The sequence below is a fragment of the Acipenser ruthenus genome, chromosome 60, assembly GCF_902713425.1.
Source record: "Acipenser ruthenus chromosome 60, fAciRut3.2 maternal haplotype, whole genome shotgun sequence".
NCBI classification, from domain to species: Eukaryota; Metazoa; Chordata; class Actinopteri; order Acipenseriformes; family Acipenseridae; genus Acipenser; species Acipenser ruthenus.
In genome coordinates this window covers 1,611,655-1,632,500 of record NC_081248.1, presented here as the reverse complement: position 1 = coordinate 1,632,500, position 20,846 = coordinate 1,611,655, and the positions used below count along the sequence as shown (strand labels likewise).

Below are 20,846 nucleotides of genomic sequence, written 5' to 3'. Positions count from 1 at the left end.
TTAGGCTGGTGAAATGTTCAATATTTGCTGAATTTATTAAGAGACAATTCATGCAAGTATTACTGAAATCCAACTTAATAATACGAGGCACATCGTGTTAAGTTGTGTTATGGTAGATCCTTGTTAATTACATAGACTGTGTGCCTCAAAGTGTTATGCAATTAACCAGAGTATGCAATTATCAGTAATTTATACAATGTAATACAGGTACTTTTAATTGTATACCTGACAATTGCATACAGTTGTGAATGTACAGTTAAATTGTATATATAAGTTCCTTATAATTGCTTATTGTGGTTAAATGCATACAATTGCTAGGCACATGGGATATGCAATTAACAGCAATCTACAGCATGTGCATTTTAATAAGAAATGTGCTTCACTTTTATAAAGTTCAAAGGAATATGCAATTATCAGATATGCAATTAATTGGAATACACTGTACTTGTAAAATGCTTAAACCTCTAAATGAATGTAATATATTGGCACACCATGGCTAAATGTAACATTACCTCTCATCAGCAAAATAACATTACATTTGTTTTTAGTTTCTGTCTATGTTTTTTTGTCTTCATTTTCCATAATGTATATTCAGTGACTGGCACAGCACTCCAATACAACTAAATTAACTTTCTCTGCAGCAAGTATTAGTGCCCGACCTGTACCCCTCACTCAAACTCTACACAGCACAGACTCTATGTGGGTCTAGGGGCCCTAATACCTGCTGCACATGAAGTGACCTTATAATGCTGAGGCAGTCAAAGAGAATCTAAAGTCTGGAGAGATTTTATAGAAATCAGTGTTGAGGCAGTCAAAGTGAATCTAAAGTCTGAAGAGATTCTATAGAAATCAGTGTTGAGGCAGTCAAAGAGCATCTAAAGTCTGAAGAGATTCTATAGAAATCAGTGGTCATCGCTGTCAACATGCATGATGCCTTCTTAGTAAAGGAAGGATTTGCACATCAAAAAATCCTGTGTCCATTTCTTACCTGCAAACTGTCCTGAACAGAAACGTACAACCTCTAGATCTGGAGGAACACCTCTGATCTGGCAACACTGCAGCGCTCATGTGGAGTTAATCCTGCAGTAAGTGAGGGAGAGGGAAGCAGACTACCTGAATACTTCAATGCAGCTCCACGCCTCCCGTTATCTTGGGTTTAAAAGGCATGTTGTATGCAGACAGGCTGGGATCAATAAGATACTAACAACCAAACGAGCAAGATGGGCTGAATGGCCTCCTCTCGTTTGTAAACCTTCTTATGTTCTTATGTTCTTACACTGCAAAGGGAGATTCTGAAAAGGGGAGATTCTTGTCACACATGCTGAGTGGTGGAGTCTGCTCTGCCCCTTTGAAAAGCCAACTGCAGCAGTGTACTATGGTAAAAACACATTTTGACAGATCTTTAATCATTTATCATAGACTCCTAGCCTCCTTACAGATTATATGATTATATTTACATGGATTGGGTGATATGGATTGTGGTTTTATATTTCTATGTAGCTTGCATTAAAAGACAGTACTAATAATCGTGTCACCCTGTGTGTTTAAAGCCGATAGGAGATTCATTACATGGTGAACACAATAACTCCTTTGAATTTACTTCTAGCCTTTCAGATTACATTTGAGAACAGTATAATCTGCTAACCTGTTGATTTGAAACAAATGGGGTATTAGCTTATGTACTGTATGTGTGTGCAATGGGATATTAGTTTATGTACTGTATGTGTGTACAATGGTGTACTTGCTTATGTACTGTATGTGTGTGCAGTGGTGTACTTGCTTATGTACTGTATGTGTGTGCAATGGGGTATTTGCTTATCCCTTGGGGCCAGCTTGACAAAACAAGCACAATAGGCCCTTTTCACAAAACATGAAGGACTGTTAAGGAATGTTTTTAAGGACTGTTTTTGAAGAGTGTTTATAAACATTCTCTTAGGTGAAACAGCGCTTTGTAAAATGAGGATAAACTCCAAACCCTTATAAAACAGCCGAAAACCGGTTTAATGGTCTGAAAGTTTGATTTAATAAATCAAAATGGGCTTTAACAGACCAGTCCTTAAAGTGATTGTTACAGCTAACAAATAAGAATTCCAGACATATCACCTGTGTTGCATTTCCATTAGCTGCATAGGTCTCAGATATACAGCATTGAAAGAAATACATGTTATAGGAAACATGGATTATCATTTTATATTTAACATTGTGTAGAACCAGATATGATGTTTTAAAACACAAAGACATGTTTACAATAACATGTTGTAATGATCCTTTACTGATTGGTTACTGAACCTTTGAGTAACGTGTATAGTTCATTAGCGCCACCTACTGGGCGGTGGAATATCTCTCAGTTGCGAGGAGGGCAGAGAGCTGTGTAGATGTGCCTTGGGTGTATCCGGAGTAAGGTGGGTCAACTAGCGGGCTAAATAATAGAAGTGTCTGACTCTGTGAATGGAGCTGTGGAGCTCGGCTCTGTATGGTCTGAAGCATTTGACTGCTGTAATAAATGTGCTCTGTGCTTGTATAATAGAAGTGCCTGACTCTGTGAATGGAGCTGTGGAGCTCAGCTCTGTATGGACTGAAGCATTTGACTGCTATAATAAATGTGCTCTGTGCTTGTATAATAGAAGTGCCTGACTCTGTGAATGGAGCTGTGGAGCTCGGCTCTGTATGTTCTGAAGCACTTGACTGCTGTAATAAATGTGCTCTGTGCTTGTATAATAGAAGTGCCTGACTCTGTGAATGGAGCTGTGGAGCTTGGCTCTGTATGGACTTAAGCATTTGACTGCTATAATAAATGTGCTCTGTGCTTGTATAATAGAAGTGCCTGTGAATGGAGCTGTGGAGCTTGGCTCTGTATGGACTTAAGCATTTGACTGCAGCAGCAGCAGCAGCAGCACGACCTGCATGTCTGTTTCCTCTACACAGTTTGCAGTGTCTGCTTTCTTATAAAAGATCAAACGTATACGTGTGAATGTGATCACAGCTCTCCACTCTGCTCTGTGAGGAACTGTGACCACAGCATACAGGAAAGGCTACTGTATGTGTTGTAAACACCAAGCACCATGACAAGAGAGGATGTTTTATAGAGACAAGCATGTCAGTGACACTCATCCCCCAACAAGTAGATGACATGCATCCACTCTATGCACATATGTGGGCAAATCACAGTCAAATTGCGCCCTCCATAGTATATGTATTATATGGGAAATTTAACAATAGTGGAAAAGCAGGCACAATAACTTGCACTAACGAATGTCCTTACCAAGTTTCATCCAAATTGAATCAGTACTTTCCTGGATCTCTGTAGAAAGACTTATACAGGGGGACAGACAGACAGAGGGGACTCCGGGTACCCCTGGATTTTCTTAATCTTTGTAAGTTATGTCAAAGCATGTCCAAAGCTATTTTTATTGCATTTGAAAAGGGCTGTTCTCTAAGATACACTGCCCGGCCACTTTATTAGGACATGTCTACCTGATTTAGCATCGCCCTGAATTAGAGATGAAAATTGGGTTGGGCAGGGATGGAAATAAGACTCCCATTGCATAGCAGTTTGATACATTCCTGGTTTCACTGAGTTTAAGACACACCTGAGCATGTTCGCTATACACTGTGGCTAATCAAGATCCTGGAATGGGTGAAACTGCTATGCAATAGGAGTCTTATTTCCATCCCTGCCATGTGATGCAATATGTGATCCCTGCAGCTCTGTAAAGCTATGGGAGCAGCACAATTGCAAACAGTCTACCAGAAATGAGGACAGATCTAACAGCATTGGACAGGCATGATAGTGCTGAACATGGACCAGGTGCCATTGACACCGTAAACTACAATATTTAATGCTTTGTCACACAATTACCAGGAAGTATTATTCAGTACTGCCTTTTAACGTTGTTTTTTTTTTTACAGTAGTACTAAAATAAAATTGTTTTCAGTTTGCATGAGTGACAAATTATATTAAACACCATGGTTTTAAAAGAACATCGTTAAAAAAAAAGTCTCATTTAGTCAAGAGAAAAAGATACAGTAATTTGTGTTTTATTAATTTTGTACCAGAATCGCCCGAGAAATCGTAGCAGTGAATCACATCTTATATTTACCTCATACTTAATACTCATGTATCCTAGAAATCGTCATTAAACAATAATAGTCTTAATGAAACATTTTACGTCAGAAAGTATTCTTACCTACTGGCTCGATTAATTTATTGTGACAATAATAATTAATGAAGCTTGACACTTTCTTTTACCGGCTAGACTCCTCGGGGGGCGGGGGGAAACTACCCAGAAGTATCATAAGTATATTTTCCTTTTTCCTCTCTCAGTTCAGGCCAATTGATTATCGTCATCAGGTTTAGTAAAAAAAAAATAATAATAATTACCTCAGAAATTCTCTCATTGACCCGCATCATGAACACAAGCAAAATAACCTTTTTTTTTTTTTTTTTTTTTTACTCGTGGATGTTCTTCAGCTGTCTGTGCGTCTTTATTTTATATTTTTCATTGATTCACACAAATGAAGATAATTATCGTAATTAAAAGGTTTTACTCGCCTCTCAGAAAGCTGCTTCTCGTCGTGAAGAAAGATCTCCCGTCCTGTGAAGAAACGTTGAACACCTGCCTCGCGCTGCGGGTTGCGCTGGCAGCTGATTGGTCGAGAGGGCGCCCGCTGTTGCTGGGGCATTTCCTCGTGGACCGCGCTTTTTCTACATTCAGTATTAAAAACATTTCAAACAGCCTTTTGCCAGCGATATAATAAATAAACACAAATCAGAACATGTTAGTTAATGTGTTTCATACATGTGTTGTTAAATGTGATTTTTCTTTTACAAATGATTAAGATGTAAAGAATAACGTATCGCGTGGAAAAATAAAACACACCTTAACAAATTTGCAACGAATTTGAATTGTAAATTAAGAACGCATAATGTATTTTTTATTTATTTAATTATTTATTTATTTATTTATTTATTGTATTGTGTTGTGTTGTGCAGGGGCATCTTGCCCTGAGGTTTTATTATCGTGTTGAACGTCGTATCGGTTTTTCCTACATATTTATCCAATTAAAGGTTCTGTTCAAGATGGATACAAATGGAAGCTATAAACTACAATGCATATATTATACATACATATACTATTATAAATTCTAGTTAAATATTTGGCAAAATATGATCTGCTCTTTGATTTCCTCTCAATACAGTGTACAAAATTATAACCATTTATGGTGTTTACCTTTTTATGACAGACTTTTTCTCTCATCATGTATTGTGTATTAAAAATTGCGGTTTACACAACAATATTGTAGAGCACAATTTACAATGTATTGATATAAAGGGTTCTAAAATGAACCCTTTGCGATATTATATTAGACAGAGCAACCAGAGGTCCCCAAACGAACCCTTACTGAGAAAAATAAAACTTGCAATAGAACCCTAAGGTTCCTTGAGGAACCCTCGAAGAACCCTTGCTTTTTAGAGAGCACAGCAGCAAGGACAGGCATGCTGCTTCAGCTGCTCCAAGACATCAGAGTGGATCAGCAATGGCAAAACAAAGGGGTTGTTTGGTGAAGAATTGATTTATTTATTTCCACAATGACTGTGTGGTCTTCCCCTGCAATGTACTGTATTTGCATTTTTTAATTATTATTATTAATTCGTATTAATATTATTGTTTTATTGTTCGGGTTTGTTGTCTGTAGGCACAGGAATGAGGTTTGCTGTGTTTTTCAGTCATTATTTTTGCATTTCCTCATGGTTCTTGTTACTGTAACTCACATTTCCTTGTTAATTTATATCAGTCTGTACCCCTTTCATACAAGCTATTTCAGCTTCAGCCCTCGGGTTACAGTACAACTACACACATATTACTTTGAACTGTTTTGGGGTTAAATCCCCATAGCCAGCCTCTTATCTGTAGTGTCACTATAGCCCTCTTTCCATCTGTGTATCGAGTGAGTTTATAATTTACTCGGTAAAATTGCTACATAAACAGCAGCGACATAGGAGGAAAAGAACAGTTTTCTAACTAATGCAGATTCCATCCAATAGAAGAGGTTTCCTGTGACGTTTAATGTCGTCATAGCCTAATCTGCATGCGTCACAAAGTTTTCGGCTTACTCATGTGAAATATATTCGCTAGGTGATTTCCCATGATAATTTCTTACTCGCTCACTAATCTACCAAGTAAACACGCTAAAACCTGTGAGAAAAACCTGTGTGTAAAAATACCTTCGTTTCTTTGCGATGGACCCCTGCATGGAAAATCTCCTCGTTTTGCTGTTGCTGTGCCAGCTATCACCACCGTTACAATGATTAAACAGAGACGGTGGCAGCAAAGACGAGGCTGCTGCACCTGTAATTATTAGTGAGCCCAGGTGTGATATACACAAGCTCCAACTGACACAGAGGCTCAAGGGAAAAAAAGAAATCCTGTTAAAATGGAGCTTCGTGACTTTAAAGGAGCGTCAATACACACTCAGATAACTTGTGAGAAAATGAAGTTTACACCACTTTAATTATCAATGGTCTAAACCTGTTATAAAAAATACATGAAAAATGGCAATTATTTTACATCTTCATAAATAAAATAACTACTAAAAACAACTTTCTTCCACTTAGTTCTTAGCTTGTTAGAAAAATATTTTTGTGAAACATTTTCTTAAATAAAACAGCAGTACAAAAAAAAAACCTTTTATTTGAAACAAACCATTTTTTAGTAAAACAAAAATAATAAATAACTTGAAATAAATAAAAACCAATGAATGGGTAGAAGAGTTGAATTTAAAACACGTAAACAACTCAAGGCAGTTTTGCCATCATTGCATGGCTAGTGGATACACAATATCTGCTATAGGTAATGCAAATGTTAAAAATGCGTGGAATATTGCAGCATTACGCTGTCGTTTCAGAGGCATCATCATTAGAGGGGCTTGAGAAGCAAGAGTCTCCACTTTAAATCTTCCATCTTCTTCTTCTTCTGTGGCACTCTGCTCCTCTTACACCGTTTAAGCTACAAACACCGTTCAAACTTTAAAACGTGTAGACCGGTCTGGAATAGTGTGCTTGTGTACAACTTTTTGATATATTTTATACTTTTTAAACTATTAAGCTTTTTGTCCTTTTTTTGTCCATCTTCATTCACTTTAATGGGACTTTTTCAACATTCTAATGCTCCCCATTTTTTAAAAACTCCCTGACTTCCAACATCCTATTTACTGTAAACGACGTGACTTTTGACACAAATCAGCTACTTTGAACACTTTCCCAACAAGTAAGACAAAAAGTATAGAGGATATGGAATCTTCCTCTACTTCTGTGCTATTCAAATCTGAAATCAAAACAGAAATAACTTTTACCAATCAAGAGGTACACCTGTTTTAGTAACCGCACCAACTACATTGTCTCTAACTTTTTATAAACAACTGCCGTTTTGACCACTTTTCCAACAAGTAAGACAAAAAGTTAGAGCAAATGAAATCTTCCTCTACTTCTCAGCTATTCAAATATGAAATCAAAACAGGAATGGCGTCTACCAATCAAGAGGTACAGCTGTTTTAGTAACCGCATCAACTTCAGTCGGCTTCTTCCCTCTGTTGAATTAACCGTCATAGAACTTTGAGAAATTTCAAATTCTAGCACATTCCAAGCATGAGACAATTAGTAAACAAGGTGACTTTTGACACAAATCAGCTACTTTGACCACTTTCCCAATAAAGCAAGCTCCACAACTTGACTTGTAAAGTTACCATCCAGTTTCATTTAATAATCATTTAAGGTTTGTTTTTATGATCACTTGGGCCAAGAGCATGTGCAGTAGACAGCTTGACTTCACTTGAATAGGATAAGGAATGGCGCTAGGACCAGAAATACACTCGCTACAGTTTTCCATGCAAATGTCGAATACAATTTCGCAGCGAGAAAAAACTAAAACCACCTCTGCCGAGCAAACTCATGTGAGTAACAAGTCGAATAAAACCGTTTTCCATACCGTTTATGGGGCAGATTTGCGTGTGCGTATAGCATGTTAAAAAGGGCTTATAACTTCTAAGAGGTGCAGCTCCCCCTAGTGGGCACAAGTAAAGACGCAGTGTAAAAATACAAGTTATTGACACTGTCTTATTGTCTGTTAATAGAATACTGCAGAAGCAATGCTGAGGGATCAGGATACTGCAGCCAAGACCTACTGGTACTATTCTTCTGCAAGTTATATACAGTCGTGTGCAAATGTATTAGAACACCTCAGGATTCGCCATTTATATCCTTTATATACCTGCCTGCATGAAAACCTCTGGGTGTGACAATTTCAATTTCAGTGATATGGAAACAATTGGCACTCATGTGTGAAAATGTTAGACCACTTTGTGCTTTAATTAGGCATCTTAAACAATTTCTTGAGCATTTTACCATTTGTGGCTGTGTGTTCCTTTTCTCTTTCTATTTTAAATTAATTGCATGTGTGGCCTATTAAAGACAACATCGCTAATTTGTCTATTGACAATTTTCCAAAGTTTTCAGTTCCAGTGTTTGATTTCATATGCACAACAAATCAAAACTACAGAAGCAATGGGGTGTTCTAATACATGTGCACACTGCTGTATATCTCACATTTCTCATAAACCTGGAATTAGGCATTCTAGGTTAATTTCTGTATTTTCATTTTGCCTGAGAGGGCCTAAATGTAAAGTTAATTGAATATTAACAAACAAAACCAAACAAGGTGCAATTGAAAAGGATAGTGCAGCCCCTAGTGCGCAATAGCACTGTTCAGTATCAATACGTGACAATTCAATACCCCCCCCAACGTTATGCTAATGCAAGTCAAATTATGCAATATGTTCACAGATTGTATTTGACAGATTGTGTGACCATTGATGCATACACATGACACTTATCATACAGAAACAAAATAGGCATTTTCGATACAATCAGATCTCCCCTAAGTGTGTCTGCTTTAATCTGAAAAACCCCACCTGTTATTCCTGATGACATTAGTTTAAAGAGCATGAAAGGGTGAGCATCTAAATAAACTCTTTGGAGTCTATGAGCAGTTTCAGCAGGAAATCTAAGTGAATTAATAAGCAGGATTTCATTTTAAATACAGAACCTAATGAAATAGTCCCTCAATGCTGGCATCGTTCACCCTGCATGCATTGTCTACTGCGGAGCAAGGGTCGTGGCTGTAATGGATGGAGTTGTGATTCAGACTGGCATTAACCTCATTCTCATGCGATGTGTCAGTAAAAAAGATAACTAGCAGTGGAAATGTGGTACCTCACACAGCTCAGAGTACCTGCTTTTACCATGCGGACAGGATAGCTTGTAAGTGATGTCAGACCAGGAACACAAGCCTGGGGTATGAAAGTGCTGATGTGCTGATTTAGTATAAAGTAAATAAAAGATTTAAACAAAAAAAAAAAAAAACACTTTACAAAATGAACGGCACGTTGGCCATTTTAAATAATAAAAATGATACAATATACATAATGCACACAGGGAGGGGTGTACATGAAAAGCTGTATTCACTGCTCCTTTATATTGTTTGGATGAGACTGAACAATATAAAGTGACAAGTTACTACAGGGCTTTTTCACAAAACTGTAAAGACTGTTTAAATGAAAGTTTGGGAGAACTGTTTCTCCTTGTCTTGTGTGTGATGTTTGCAGTCATTGACAGCAAACACATTGTTGAGTTATACTATTATAAATTAGATGATCAAGTTATACTATTCCAGTCAGTTATACTTTTCCTCTCTATTTTGTTTATATAGTTCGGCACGTTATGTTGTTGAGGACGGGTTGCCTTTGATAGAGCTACAACATTCAGCACAGATTTGAGATGACTTAACATTCTAGCTCAGCGGTTCCCAAACGATGTCTCGTGACTGTAATGGATGGGGTTGTGATTCCGACTGGCATTGACCTCAATCTCATGCAATATTTCATGACCAAACCTTTGATAAATTTGGATTTACAAGTGTTCTGGTGAACAACAAAGAAAAGCCAAAGTGCCTTCTGTGCCAAGCAGTGTTATCTTAACACTAGAATGACAAAGGTGGTCATTTTGACCTTTCTTGGAATTTAAATTTAAATTGCTGTGCATGTGTTTAAGATACGGAGCTGTGCTTTCATGACTTTTCTCTAAATCTATGTACTAATTACCCTGACAAAGAAAGAATCGCATAGCTGCAAAAATTTGTGAGATTAAATTCTGTCATACCTATTCCGACCAGGTGTGGTCAAATTGACCGATACATATTATAACAATTAAATGTTGCGGTATTATTTGTGTTTATCAGTCAGGAATTGCAGCCGGATTGAAGTTTCATTATATCAGTCTGCATTCCTCAAGTGAGCTGTCTGTTGACATTGCTATTGTTCCAATGAGCCTCTGATAGCCCATCAATCAGCCTTGACAGCTCACGATGCCAGGCTGTCTGTCTGCAGTGGTACTATAAGTCACTCATAAGAACATAAGAAGATAAGAAGGTTTACAAACGAGAGGAAGCCATTCAGCCCATCTTGCTCGTTTGGTTGTTAGTAACTTATTGATCCCAGAATCTCATCAAGCAGCTTCTTGAATGATCCCAGGGTGTCAGCTTCAACAACATTACTGGGGAGTTGGTTCCAGACCCTCACAATTCTCTGTATAAAAAAGTGCCTCTTATTTTCTGTTCTGAATGCCCCTTTATCTAATCTCCATTTGTGACCCCAGGACCTTGTTTCTTTTTCCAGGTCGAAAAAGTCCCTGGGTCGACATTGTCAATACCTTTTAGAATTTTGAATGCTTGAATTAGATCTTCTTTGTTCAAGACTGAATAGATTCAATTATTTTAACCTGTCTGCATATGACATGCCTTTTAAACCAGGAATAATTCTGGTCGCTCTTCTTTACACTCTTTTTAGAGCAGCAATATCCTTTTTGTAACGAGGTGACCAGAACTGAACACAATATTCTAGATGAGGTCTTACTAATGCATTGTAAAGTTTTTACATTACTTCCTTTGATTTAAATTCAACACTTTTCACAATATATCTGAGCATCTTGTTGGCCTTTTTTTTTATAGCTTCCCCACATTGTCTAGATGACGACATTTCTGAGTCAACATAAACTCTTAGGTCTTTTTCATATATTCCTTCTTCAATTTCAGTATCTCCCATATGATATTTATAATGCAAATTTTTATTTCCTGCGTGCAGTACTTTACACTTTTCTCTATTAAATGTCATTTGCCATGTGTCTGCCCAGTTCTGAATACTGTCTAGATCATTTTGAATGACCTTTGCTGCTGCAACAGTGTTTGCCACTCCTCCTATTTTTGTGTCGTCTGCAAATTTAACAAGTTTGCTTACTATACCAGAATCTAAATCATTAATGTAGATTAGGAATAGCAGAAGACCTAATACTGATCCCTGTGGTACACCACTGGTTACCTCGCTCCATTTTGAGGTTTCTCCTCTAATCAGTACTTTCTGTTTTCTACATGTTAACCACTCCCTAATCCATGTGAATGCATTTCCTTGAATCCCTACTGTGTTCAGTTTGAGAATTAATCTTTTATGCGAGACTTTGTCAAAAGCTTTCTGGAAATCTAAAATCTAAATATTTCTTTTTTTTTTTTTTTGCATTTAATCCTGTACTTTAGAGTCCTGTAATCCTGGCAAGTGTTATTTAATCTGTAGTATTTTGTATTTAATTACATCCTGATGTAACTATCACTGACACTTATCTGCTCCGTTATTGAATCGTATTTTGTCATACTTGTACTTGCTAGAACCAAAGTCATTGTATTTATCTTGCTCTTAATTGTATTATTCCTTGTACTGTAATTCTTGAAATATATTTTTGTTTACGACAGTAAGTCGCCCTGGATAAGGGCGTCTGCTAAGAAATAAATAAATAAATAAATAATAATAATAATAATAATAATAATAATAATAATAATAAATAAACCATGTCATATGCTTTGCAATTATCCTCAAAAAAACTAAGCAGGTTAGTTAGACATGATCTCCCTTTCCTAAAACCATGCTGATTGTCTCCCAGGATACGGTTACCATATAGGTAATTTTCCATTTTGGATCTTATTATAGTTTCCATAAGTTTACATATAATAGAAGTCAAGCTTATTGGTCTGTAGTTACCTGGTTCGGTTTTGTCTCAGCAACCATAGATGATGATAGTTTCTTATTGCGTCTGGACTACTCACATGACCCACCCACACTTATCCACATGCACAGGAGAGGTTTGTGTCATGTGGGGAAGTGGTACCAAAAACGTCACGGTGCGCTTGTACACAGTTATCAATTAAATCTTTGTCCAACAAGTCAAAAAGGTATGTGGGCAACAGTAGACTTAACAGGTAACAATACTGTAGCGTGCACGGGGCTGTCATGGCTGGTAGGTGACACAATCTAAACATGAAGACATAAGCCCGATATCTGCTCCTGCAAGGGAGCCCGGCTCTTTTGTACAGCGGGATTGCCGCTATCTTCAAAGCGGGAGGTCCTGCGTTCGTGTCCGACCTCAGACTGCGAGAAGCCCCTGGTTGCAGGAACCACGGTTCTCCACATTGGTGTTCCCCCGGCATGCACTTGGAAGCCTGTAGCCTGGTTAGGGCAGACTTGAGGCTGGCAGGGGAGTCTGGAGTGCACAGGGGAAGGGTCAGGGCTGGTAGGTGACGCAATCAAATATGAAGACATAAGCCATAAGCCTGATACCAGCTCCTGCAGGGAGACGGCTCTTTTGGGCAGCGGTATCAGTGCTACGGTTCAGAGCGGGAGGTCCCATCTCCGCCTGTGAGAACCGCAGTTCTGCTCAATACATTGTAAAATCATTTTTCGTGTTCACAAGTCTCTTCATTTACCGCAAAAGTTATGCTTTGCTAGTTTAGAAACACTTTTTTTTTATTAAAAAATGCTGATGCTTTTGTTAGATGCATATCATCACGGATTTATGTTAAAACCAAATCAGTTGTTATAGCTAATGTAAATCTAATCCATCTAATACAATTCAATGTAGCTGAATTCACAAGCAATTTTTCATTAATATGTCAAAGGTTTGGACTACTCAGGTCTGCTGTCAGGTTTCTTAATACAGCAATTTTTGGTGTTAAGAGATTGTTTCTAATAATTAGACTTGTTTTTCAACTACAGCGCAGTGGCACAGCGGGCTAAGGCCTGGGCTTTTCAAAGACCTCATGTTGCAAGTTCAAACAACAGTAATTTTTTTTTGTGTGTGTGCGATATGTGCTGTTTTAAAACATAAATAAATTGTTTAATATAAAAGGTATGGATATCAAACTGCTTGCATTCCCTGGTTTATTTTGATGTTGACCAACATGTGAAATCACATGATTGGTACATGTCCAGTTATTTAGCTTTTCTGTTTGAAAAGTCGCTACACACTCTTAAAAAGTAAGAAACAGAAGAGGAAGACGGAGAGTAACACTTTTCAGAAGTTTCTTATCTTCTTATGTTCTTAATACAACACACCCCTTCCAACGGTTAGGAAACACAATTTAATTACCATTAATATCTATAATAATGACTTTCTGCTACCTCAAACCCCCAATACTTTGAAAGTTCAAATACATGTTGAAGGTGTATCATTAATAATACAGAACAACACTAGTAGAATATAGCAGTTTATTGACTAAAGGATAGCTTATGAATACATACATTATTCAGTAATGCACTTCAAGTTACACTGTGCAATCAAGCAATCTATTAAATAAATGAATTAAATCAAACAATCAATGAATAATCCATTTGTTTTGAGGTCTTAGAAAATACCCCAGTCAATGGTCATTTTCTGTAAACTACAGCCGCAGTTTGAACAGATATTCACAGTAGTTCTAAGACAATGCATTCAGGCTGATCTTCAGTACGACAGTGCAATACTATTGCAGTTCCACTCCAGTGTGCTGCACACGGCTGCAGAGCTCAATCCTCTCTGCTGACTGCTCCTGATCCTGATCCGAGGTTTTCCTGAGACAGATGTCAGAGACACACAAGGAGGGCTCAGAGTTCAACTGCAGCAATAACAAAAGCTTTAAAGGATGATGACACTTCTAGGCTTCAGAGTAATCAAGTCCCATTGAAATCACAGAGTGCATTTCAGGGTAAGGAGCAGCTGTGTATCAACTGTAAAGACACTCTGTCGAGGCAGCAGCTTTGTGACATTACTAATGAAAGGGTTATTTTTTTTAAATACCCTGGATTGAACTTGAATGAAAGAATAATGATTATGAATCTTTATAATCTGGAAACCAAAAAAGCCAAATTAACCCAATACAGCATTTCAGGACACAGGTCAAAGTGAACGTGAGTTTGCAAGAGGGATTCTTAAAGAGCGAATCAGAAAGTTTCCATCTCCATTTTCAGTGCTGTAAAGGATGATGACAGGTAGAGATAGCGAGTGCTGCCCCCTGTCTGTACACATACTGGTCAATACTGTCTTACCGTGATGTACCGCCAGCAATACACAGGGAACCTGGAAAACAAATACGCAGATTGTTTTCAGTTTGTTTCTTATAATTGTGTTATATGTGTGTTTATATAAACTTGCTAAATGTTTATTTTGGACACTGTAAATTAGCTCTGTATATTTAATCAGGAAATCATTCTTTTTTAATGAACTATCCCTAAGACTGGGGTGTGCTGTTCACACTGTAGAAATCACAGGAAGAAGCCTGCATGTGTGCTGTGACAGGCCAGGTGAAATGTGTGCACTGACTGGGAGTCTCACCTTGGATCCTGCAGTATTGAAGGAGCAGCAGAGTGAACACAATGAAATGAATCAGAGTGAAGCTCACTCTGTAGCCAATAGCAACAGTGCTGTGCCAGGACGCTGGGGGAAGGAAGGTACAGTATGAGTGTGTGCTAGTGACTTCCATACACCTTGACTGAGCTGATAGGGATTCAAGAACATTACCCTGCTCACACTGGCTCTATAGGAACAGACTTCAGCCACTCTGTCACTCGAATGCCTGTCTGCTGTAACTGCATTTTATTTGAACCATCATTTTAATCAGTCAATTAACACTAATTAGGCTAAATCAGTATGTTTTCATTTTATTGTTTGTCAAAAAGTAGAAAATTATTTTAAATGTAATGAAACCTATCGTAAAACAAACATTAGTGGGTAACATAACTACTGAATATAGTACAGAACCAGTGTCTGTACAGTGTATTTGTTTCCAATCCAATGTGTTGATATTGCTGGCAATTCTGTGATCTGTTTATTAAGGGTTCTATACTGGGAATATAATGATACCTATTATAATCTATGAGATCACGTTCAATCATCAAGTCAATTATGAAAAGTTTCTGCTCTTACTTTCCACTTCAATGTGTAGCTCCTGGCTGCTCTTCTTCACTCCCTGTGACTCCACAGCACACGTGTAGCTCCCAGTGTGGCTCTTCTCAGTGCTGGCTATGCTGTACAGTGCAGAGTCAGTGCTGTTAGTCACAGGCTCCCCGTCTCTCACAATGGTGTAGTGGAGTTGAGGGCGGGGGGTTTTGTTCACTGCTGCCTCACAGGTCAGGTTAAGAGCCTCTCCCTCCTTCACTGTGGCTCCTGGAGAGGCTGTCAGAGTCACCCAGGAGAACAGCTCTGACACAAGACAACAAGGACAGTCAGAGTTTGACTGTCACAAAAATTGGATCTACAACTTTAACGGCCATACAGAGAGATTATGTACTGAATGTTCATTGTGTGCTAAGAGTAATCCCACATATGAGCCCACAGTCTTACCTGTATAGAAAGAGGCACGGTGTCATAGCCACTGACTGTGCGTAAGACACACATCACCAACATGGAGCATTTTGACTACAGTGAAGCACTTTTATTCTCTGGAGAGCAGCCCCGAGATGGGACAAATGGGACACCGGGCTCAGGGGGTAGAAAGGGAGTTAATCGGGCACCTCCTTACAGAAGCCAAGGGTCACCACAGAAGACCAGGAGACAATGTTGGGGCCAGCTGGCACCAGACAACAGGGTGTCTGGGTTGGTGAGGGCAGCCCTGTCCATCTAGTCCTTGACTGGGGCTGGCTGAGCTTCAACATTCCATCCGACCCACGCGGGATGGAGTTAATCAAGGAGGGAGGTGGCCGGTGGTGGCCATGTGTGTTTTGCACAAGGGAAGAGGTGTGTGGCAGGGCGGACGGGTAAATAGTGTGATGTGTTAGTTGTGTAAATGCACATTTGGCAGAGATGGGGTTAAATATATCCCTGCCACAGTTACAGGTGTGGCCATTCTCTAATTAGGTAATTGAGTGCTATTTGGGGAATGGCCATGTATATAAAGGAAGGAAAACCCCTTTGTTAGGAAGGGTTAGTTTAAAGGAAAGGCTGAGAGCAGCAGGTTGTGCTTTCAGCATGGGCACCGGGACAGCACAGCTTGGGTGCAAATCTGATTTGTGTTTGTTTAAATCTTTTGTTCGTTTTTTTGTTCCTGTATTGCTAATAAAAGTGTGCATCAGCACTTAAACTTGAGCTTTTGGTCTCTGGTAACCAGCCTTGGCCGTGACACTACCCTTTCACAGACCTGAAAGCAGTTACTGTGCACTTTCACCCCCCTAATGCAACGAGTGTACTACAGCCCATGGACCAGGGGGTTATTCATGCTTCAAATCCTGGTACAGAACATTTCTACTAAGAGAGATGAGTGCATGGACAGCAGCAACCATAATCCAGGTGGACATTCTGCAAGCCATGCAATTCACACGCAGAGCATGGGAGCAGATGTCAGAAACATGTGAACTGCTTTAAACATGCTGGATGGCGTGCAGAAAATGGTGGTCAAGAGAATGAGATGCTGTCTGTTAGACAAGAATGCGATACACTGGGAATATCATAAACAAAACTGGAGGAAATTGAATTTGAATAAAACCAAGCCTCTTCATGAGCAACTATGAGCGATGAGGACATTATTGAACCAGTGACATTGACAGTGACGGGGACAGAATGAGGACATTTCTGGTGATGAGGACGTAGAAGGCACAGAACCAGTTACCCCTTCACTGGATGAGTTCAGAAAGGCAATCACAAATTCACACAGTCATTACCTGGAAATGGTTAACAAGATTGAAACAGCATGCATTGAGAAAAGCACGAAAAAGCTGAAGCAATCTACTCTGGACATTTATTTCAAAAGCAAAGACATGTAATTACTGTATTCAACTTGCAAGTGTAAATATATATATATATATATATTTTAATATTAATGACCATAAAGTTGCACAATATATTGTGAGGGATTGGTTAAAGAAAATGAGGAAAATGTGAAAAGACAACGTAAACCAACTGGATGGTAAACAAAGAAAATAATGTAAAGAGTTTGGGATCAAAAATGAAGTCGGGTTAAACAATACATTTTGTAAATAATAACTGTGTGTTAAATAAGGGAAAGTAAAAATAGATAAGTTTGGTTTAAAATCAATACTTACTATTGTGTAGAGACAATACATGGGGGGCGCTAGGACCAGGTGGAAGCTACTGGAGTCAGGGTTGGCTCCAGTTCAAATTAATTATTCATTTAATGATTTGTCAATTGTTTAACAATGTAATTGGTTACCATTTAAAATGTCTGTGAGGGTTTGGTTCGGGAGCTGGAAAGTGACGTTCGGGAGCTGGATTACTATTATTAGTATTATTATTATTATTATTATTATTATTATTTTTATTATTATTATTATTATTACTGTGAAACTGGACAACAAACTATTGGTATAAGGTATCTGGACTACGATTTGGACTGTGATTTGGTTTTGGAGACGAGGTATCAGGATTAGCCTGCCTCGCTATTAGTTAGGTAAGCATCTGTTTAGATAGGACCCGAGATCGGGTTAGGTTTTGTTTTCTTTATTTTTCTTTTGTAAATAATAAACACTCGCTACAGCGTTTTCTCGCATCCTGGTTGTCAAGTGTATATTTTAAGAAGGAACACCTGTGGCAAAGAAGGCAATCCCTCACAACATATAGGCAAAAAGTACGATACCATTATTTATAAAATAAAACTTGAAACAAATGATTCTACATTGTGATTTAGCAGTGCTTGTATTGTTTTGTCAGACTGCTTGTGGTCTTGCAGAGCTCAGCACCGGACTCTAGTCTGCACAGAACGTGCTCCTCTCTGAGAAAAACAAAGTTTCTTCAGGGGACAACTTCTGATAAAAAAATAATAAAATAAATACTTGCAGTAAGATGTTCAAATGGGCAAAAAGAAACTAAACAATACATCCAAGAAAGGGTGAAACGACCACAAAACAAAGGCAAGCAAAACATGAGGGAACTTTCATACCTACCAACATTTACTTTAATAATTGATATCCATCCAGAGCCTCTTTATTGCTATATCTGGTATGGCCTCCTGTGGATTTGTACAAATTCAAGACATCTTGGCAGAACACAATATCAGAAAGCTCTGCCCTTGATAGGGGCCCTGTTACTTTAGCACCTTAAATTAGTAATACACTAAATACAGTTGACCTGGACTCCAATATTAATGTAGCAGAGAGACATTACAGACAAAGAGGGTGATGTTCGAGTGAACCTACCTCTCACTGACACCCGCACCTCTGCAGAGTCACCAGAGTAAGTTGAGGAGTTCCACATCGCTCTGCACTTGTAGGACCCCTCGTCACTCTTTGAAACACGATCCACACTCAGCTCTGTGTTATTCTGGGACTGAATCTCTTCATTATCTTTAAAAAAGACAATCCTGGTAAATGTATAATTTGTGCGGACACGACACCTCAGAGTCAGAGAGTCTCCCTCAATCACAGGCTGGGGGGGCGTCTGCAGGATCACGTCTTCATCTGAAAAGACAGAAAGAGTTCAGATCAACAGGGCTGAAAGACAGGTCAGGATTGAGGAGTCTGCAGGATCACCCATTGATCTGAAAAGACAGAAAGAGTTCAGATCAGCAGGGCTGAGAGACGGGTCAGGATTGACCACTGACTGGAGGGAACTGACAGTTTTACACAAACACACCTGCATCACCTGTGACCTTATTCGTAGACATGACGTTAGTTTCCACTGTTCTGCTGATGATACTCAGGTTTACTTGTCCCTCAGACAGGGCTGTGTTTATCTGCTGCTAACATTTTGAATACCTGTCTTGCTGACATCAAGAACTGGATGTTTAATAACCTTTTAATGTTAAATTAAGACAAAACAGAAGTCATGATACTGGGACCTAATAAGAATACACATTTGGTTTGTTTTATTTGATGGACTGTACAGATTTTAGGGTAGATGTAAAAAACGTAGGTATTATATTTGATATAGACCTCTCTTTCGAAGCACTCATTAAAAATGTTACAAAAATTTTCATTTAAGAAACATTGCAAGACTGAGAGTTATTCTCTCTAGGCAGGATGCAGAGAGATTAGTGCATGCTTTTATATCCTCTAGGGTTGATTATTACAATGGTCTTTTTATTGGGACTAGCCACAACATGATTTCTCACCTCCAACTTGTACAAAATGCTGCTGCTAGAATTTTGACTCTGGTCAAGAGGCGAGAGCATATCACCCCTGTGCTGGCATCCCCGCATTGGCTCCCTGTTAGTTTTAGAATAGATTTTACGGTGTTGCTGTTAACTTATAAGGCTTTAAATGGTCTTGATCCTCCATACCGACTAGGAGGCACTTTTTTACACAGAGAATTGTGAGGGTCTGGAACCAACTCCCCAGTAATGTTGTTGAAGCTGACACCCTGGGATCCTTCAAGAAGCTGCTTGATGAGATTCTGGAATCAATAAGCTACTAACAACCAAATGATCAAGATGGGCCGAATGGCCTCCTCTCGTTTGTAAACTTTCTTATGAAACCCTATGTCCCTAATCGCCCGCTCTGATCACTGGATGCTGGGTTACTGTCTGTACCTATTATTCAGGTGGTAGATCTTTTAGTTATATGGCACTTAAATTATGGAACAACTTGCCTATCACAATTAGAGAAGCCCTTTCAGCCGATGCTTTCAAATCTAGCCTAAAAAAACATTTTTATAGCTTGGCATTCTCATCTACATGAGCTGATATTCTCCTGTCTCCATACTGATCCCACTGCTGCTCTTTTTAAAACTAGATTAAAACACATGTTTATAAGTAAGCAATAAGGCACGACAGGGTGAGGGATATACTCTAATATCCACACACCCCGGGTGCGTTATAAGTCACGAGGCAAAAAAGTCATTTTTATTAAATATCCTTCCACCTCTGCCTGACCTTAGAAAAAACAGTCCATTAAACCCAATAAAACAAAAAATGCATTAATTAAAAAATAATTTCAGATGTTGAATTGAACATTGTAATTGAAAGTGCAGTTTTGATTCGTTACACTTCTTGTAATTCTTGGTTTATTCATTACATTTTAAAGTAAAATATTACTCTCCATTTTCATCATGACACAGAGATTTAAAATACCCATTTTATAATATAGCTTATATATCCTAACTTTTTTACCCTTATATATCCTAACTTTTTTTTTTTTTTTTTTTTTACATATTTTACTGTTTTGTTTTTATTCTGTTCCTTTTTTACTGCTTGTTGTTGTTGTTGTAATAGGTATTGTTTCTATCCTTGTAAAGCGTTTTGTGGCGACCTGTCGTGAAAGGCGCTATATAAAAATAAAATGGATTGATTGATTGATTAATTCTAACCTTACCTGTGATTACCGATTTTTACACCTGCATCAGTGAAAGTGCTCCTTCTGTAGACGGAATTCCATCAAAATGGCCTCCATTCCTATGATTCGTGTAGAAATACCCAAAAATATGGGGGGGGACGGGACGGTAATGTTTCTGCACGTACTTGATGACTTGTGACCTTTTACACACTATTATT

General features: G+C 38.4%; 1 protein-coding gene across 1 annotated transcript in view; it reads right to left on the bottom strand.

The window, feature by feature from the left end:
- The window catches only part of LOC117410241 (titin-like), a 368,958-nt gene that overhangs the window by 121,446 nt on the left and 226,666 nt on the right, over positions 1-20,846 (bottom strand). The window contains exons 22-23 of the mRNA XM_059018553.1: positions 18,556-18,816; positions 15,335-15,610 (exon numbers count right to left, since the gene is read on the bottom strand). Of these exons, the coding sequence (XP_058874536.1) occupies positions 15,335-15,610; positions 18,556-18,816 (537 nt within the window). The remainder of the gene's footprint in view (positions 1-15,334; positions 15,611-18,555; positions 18,817-20,846) is intronic.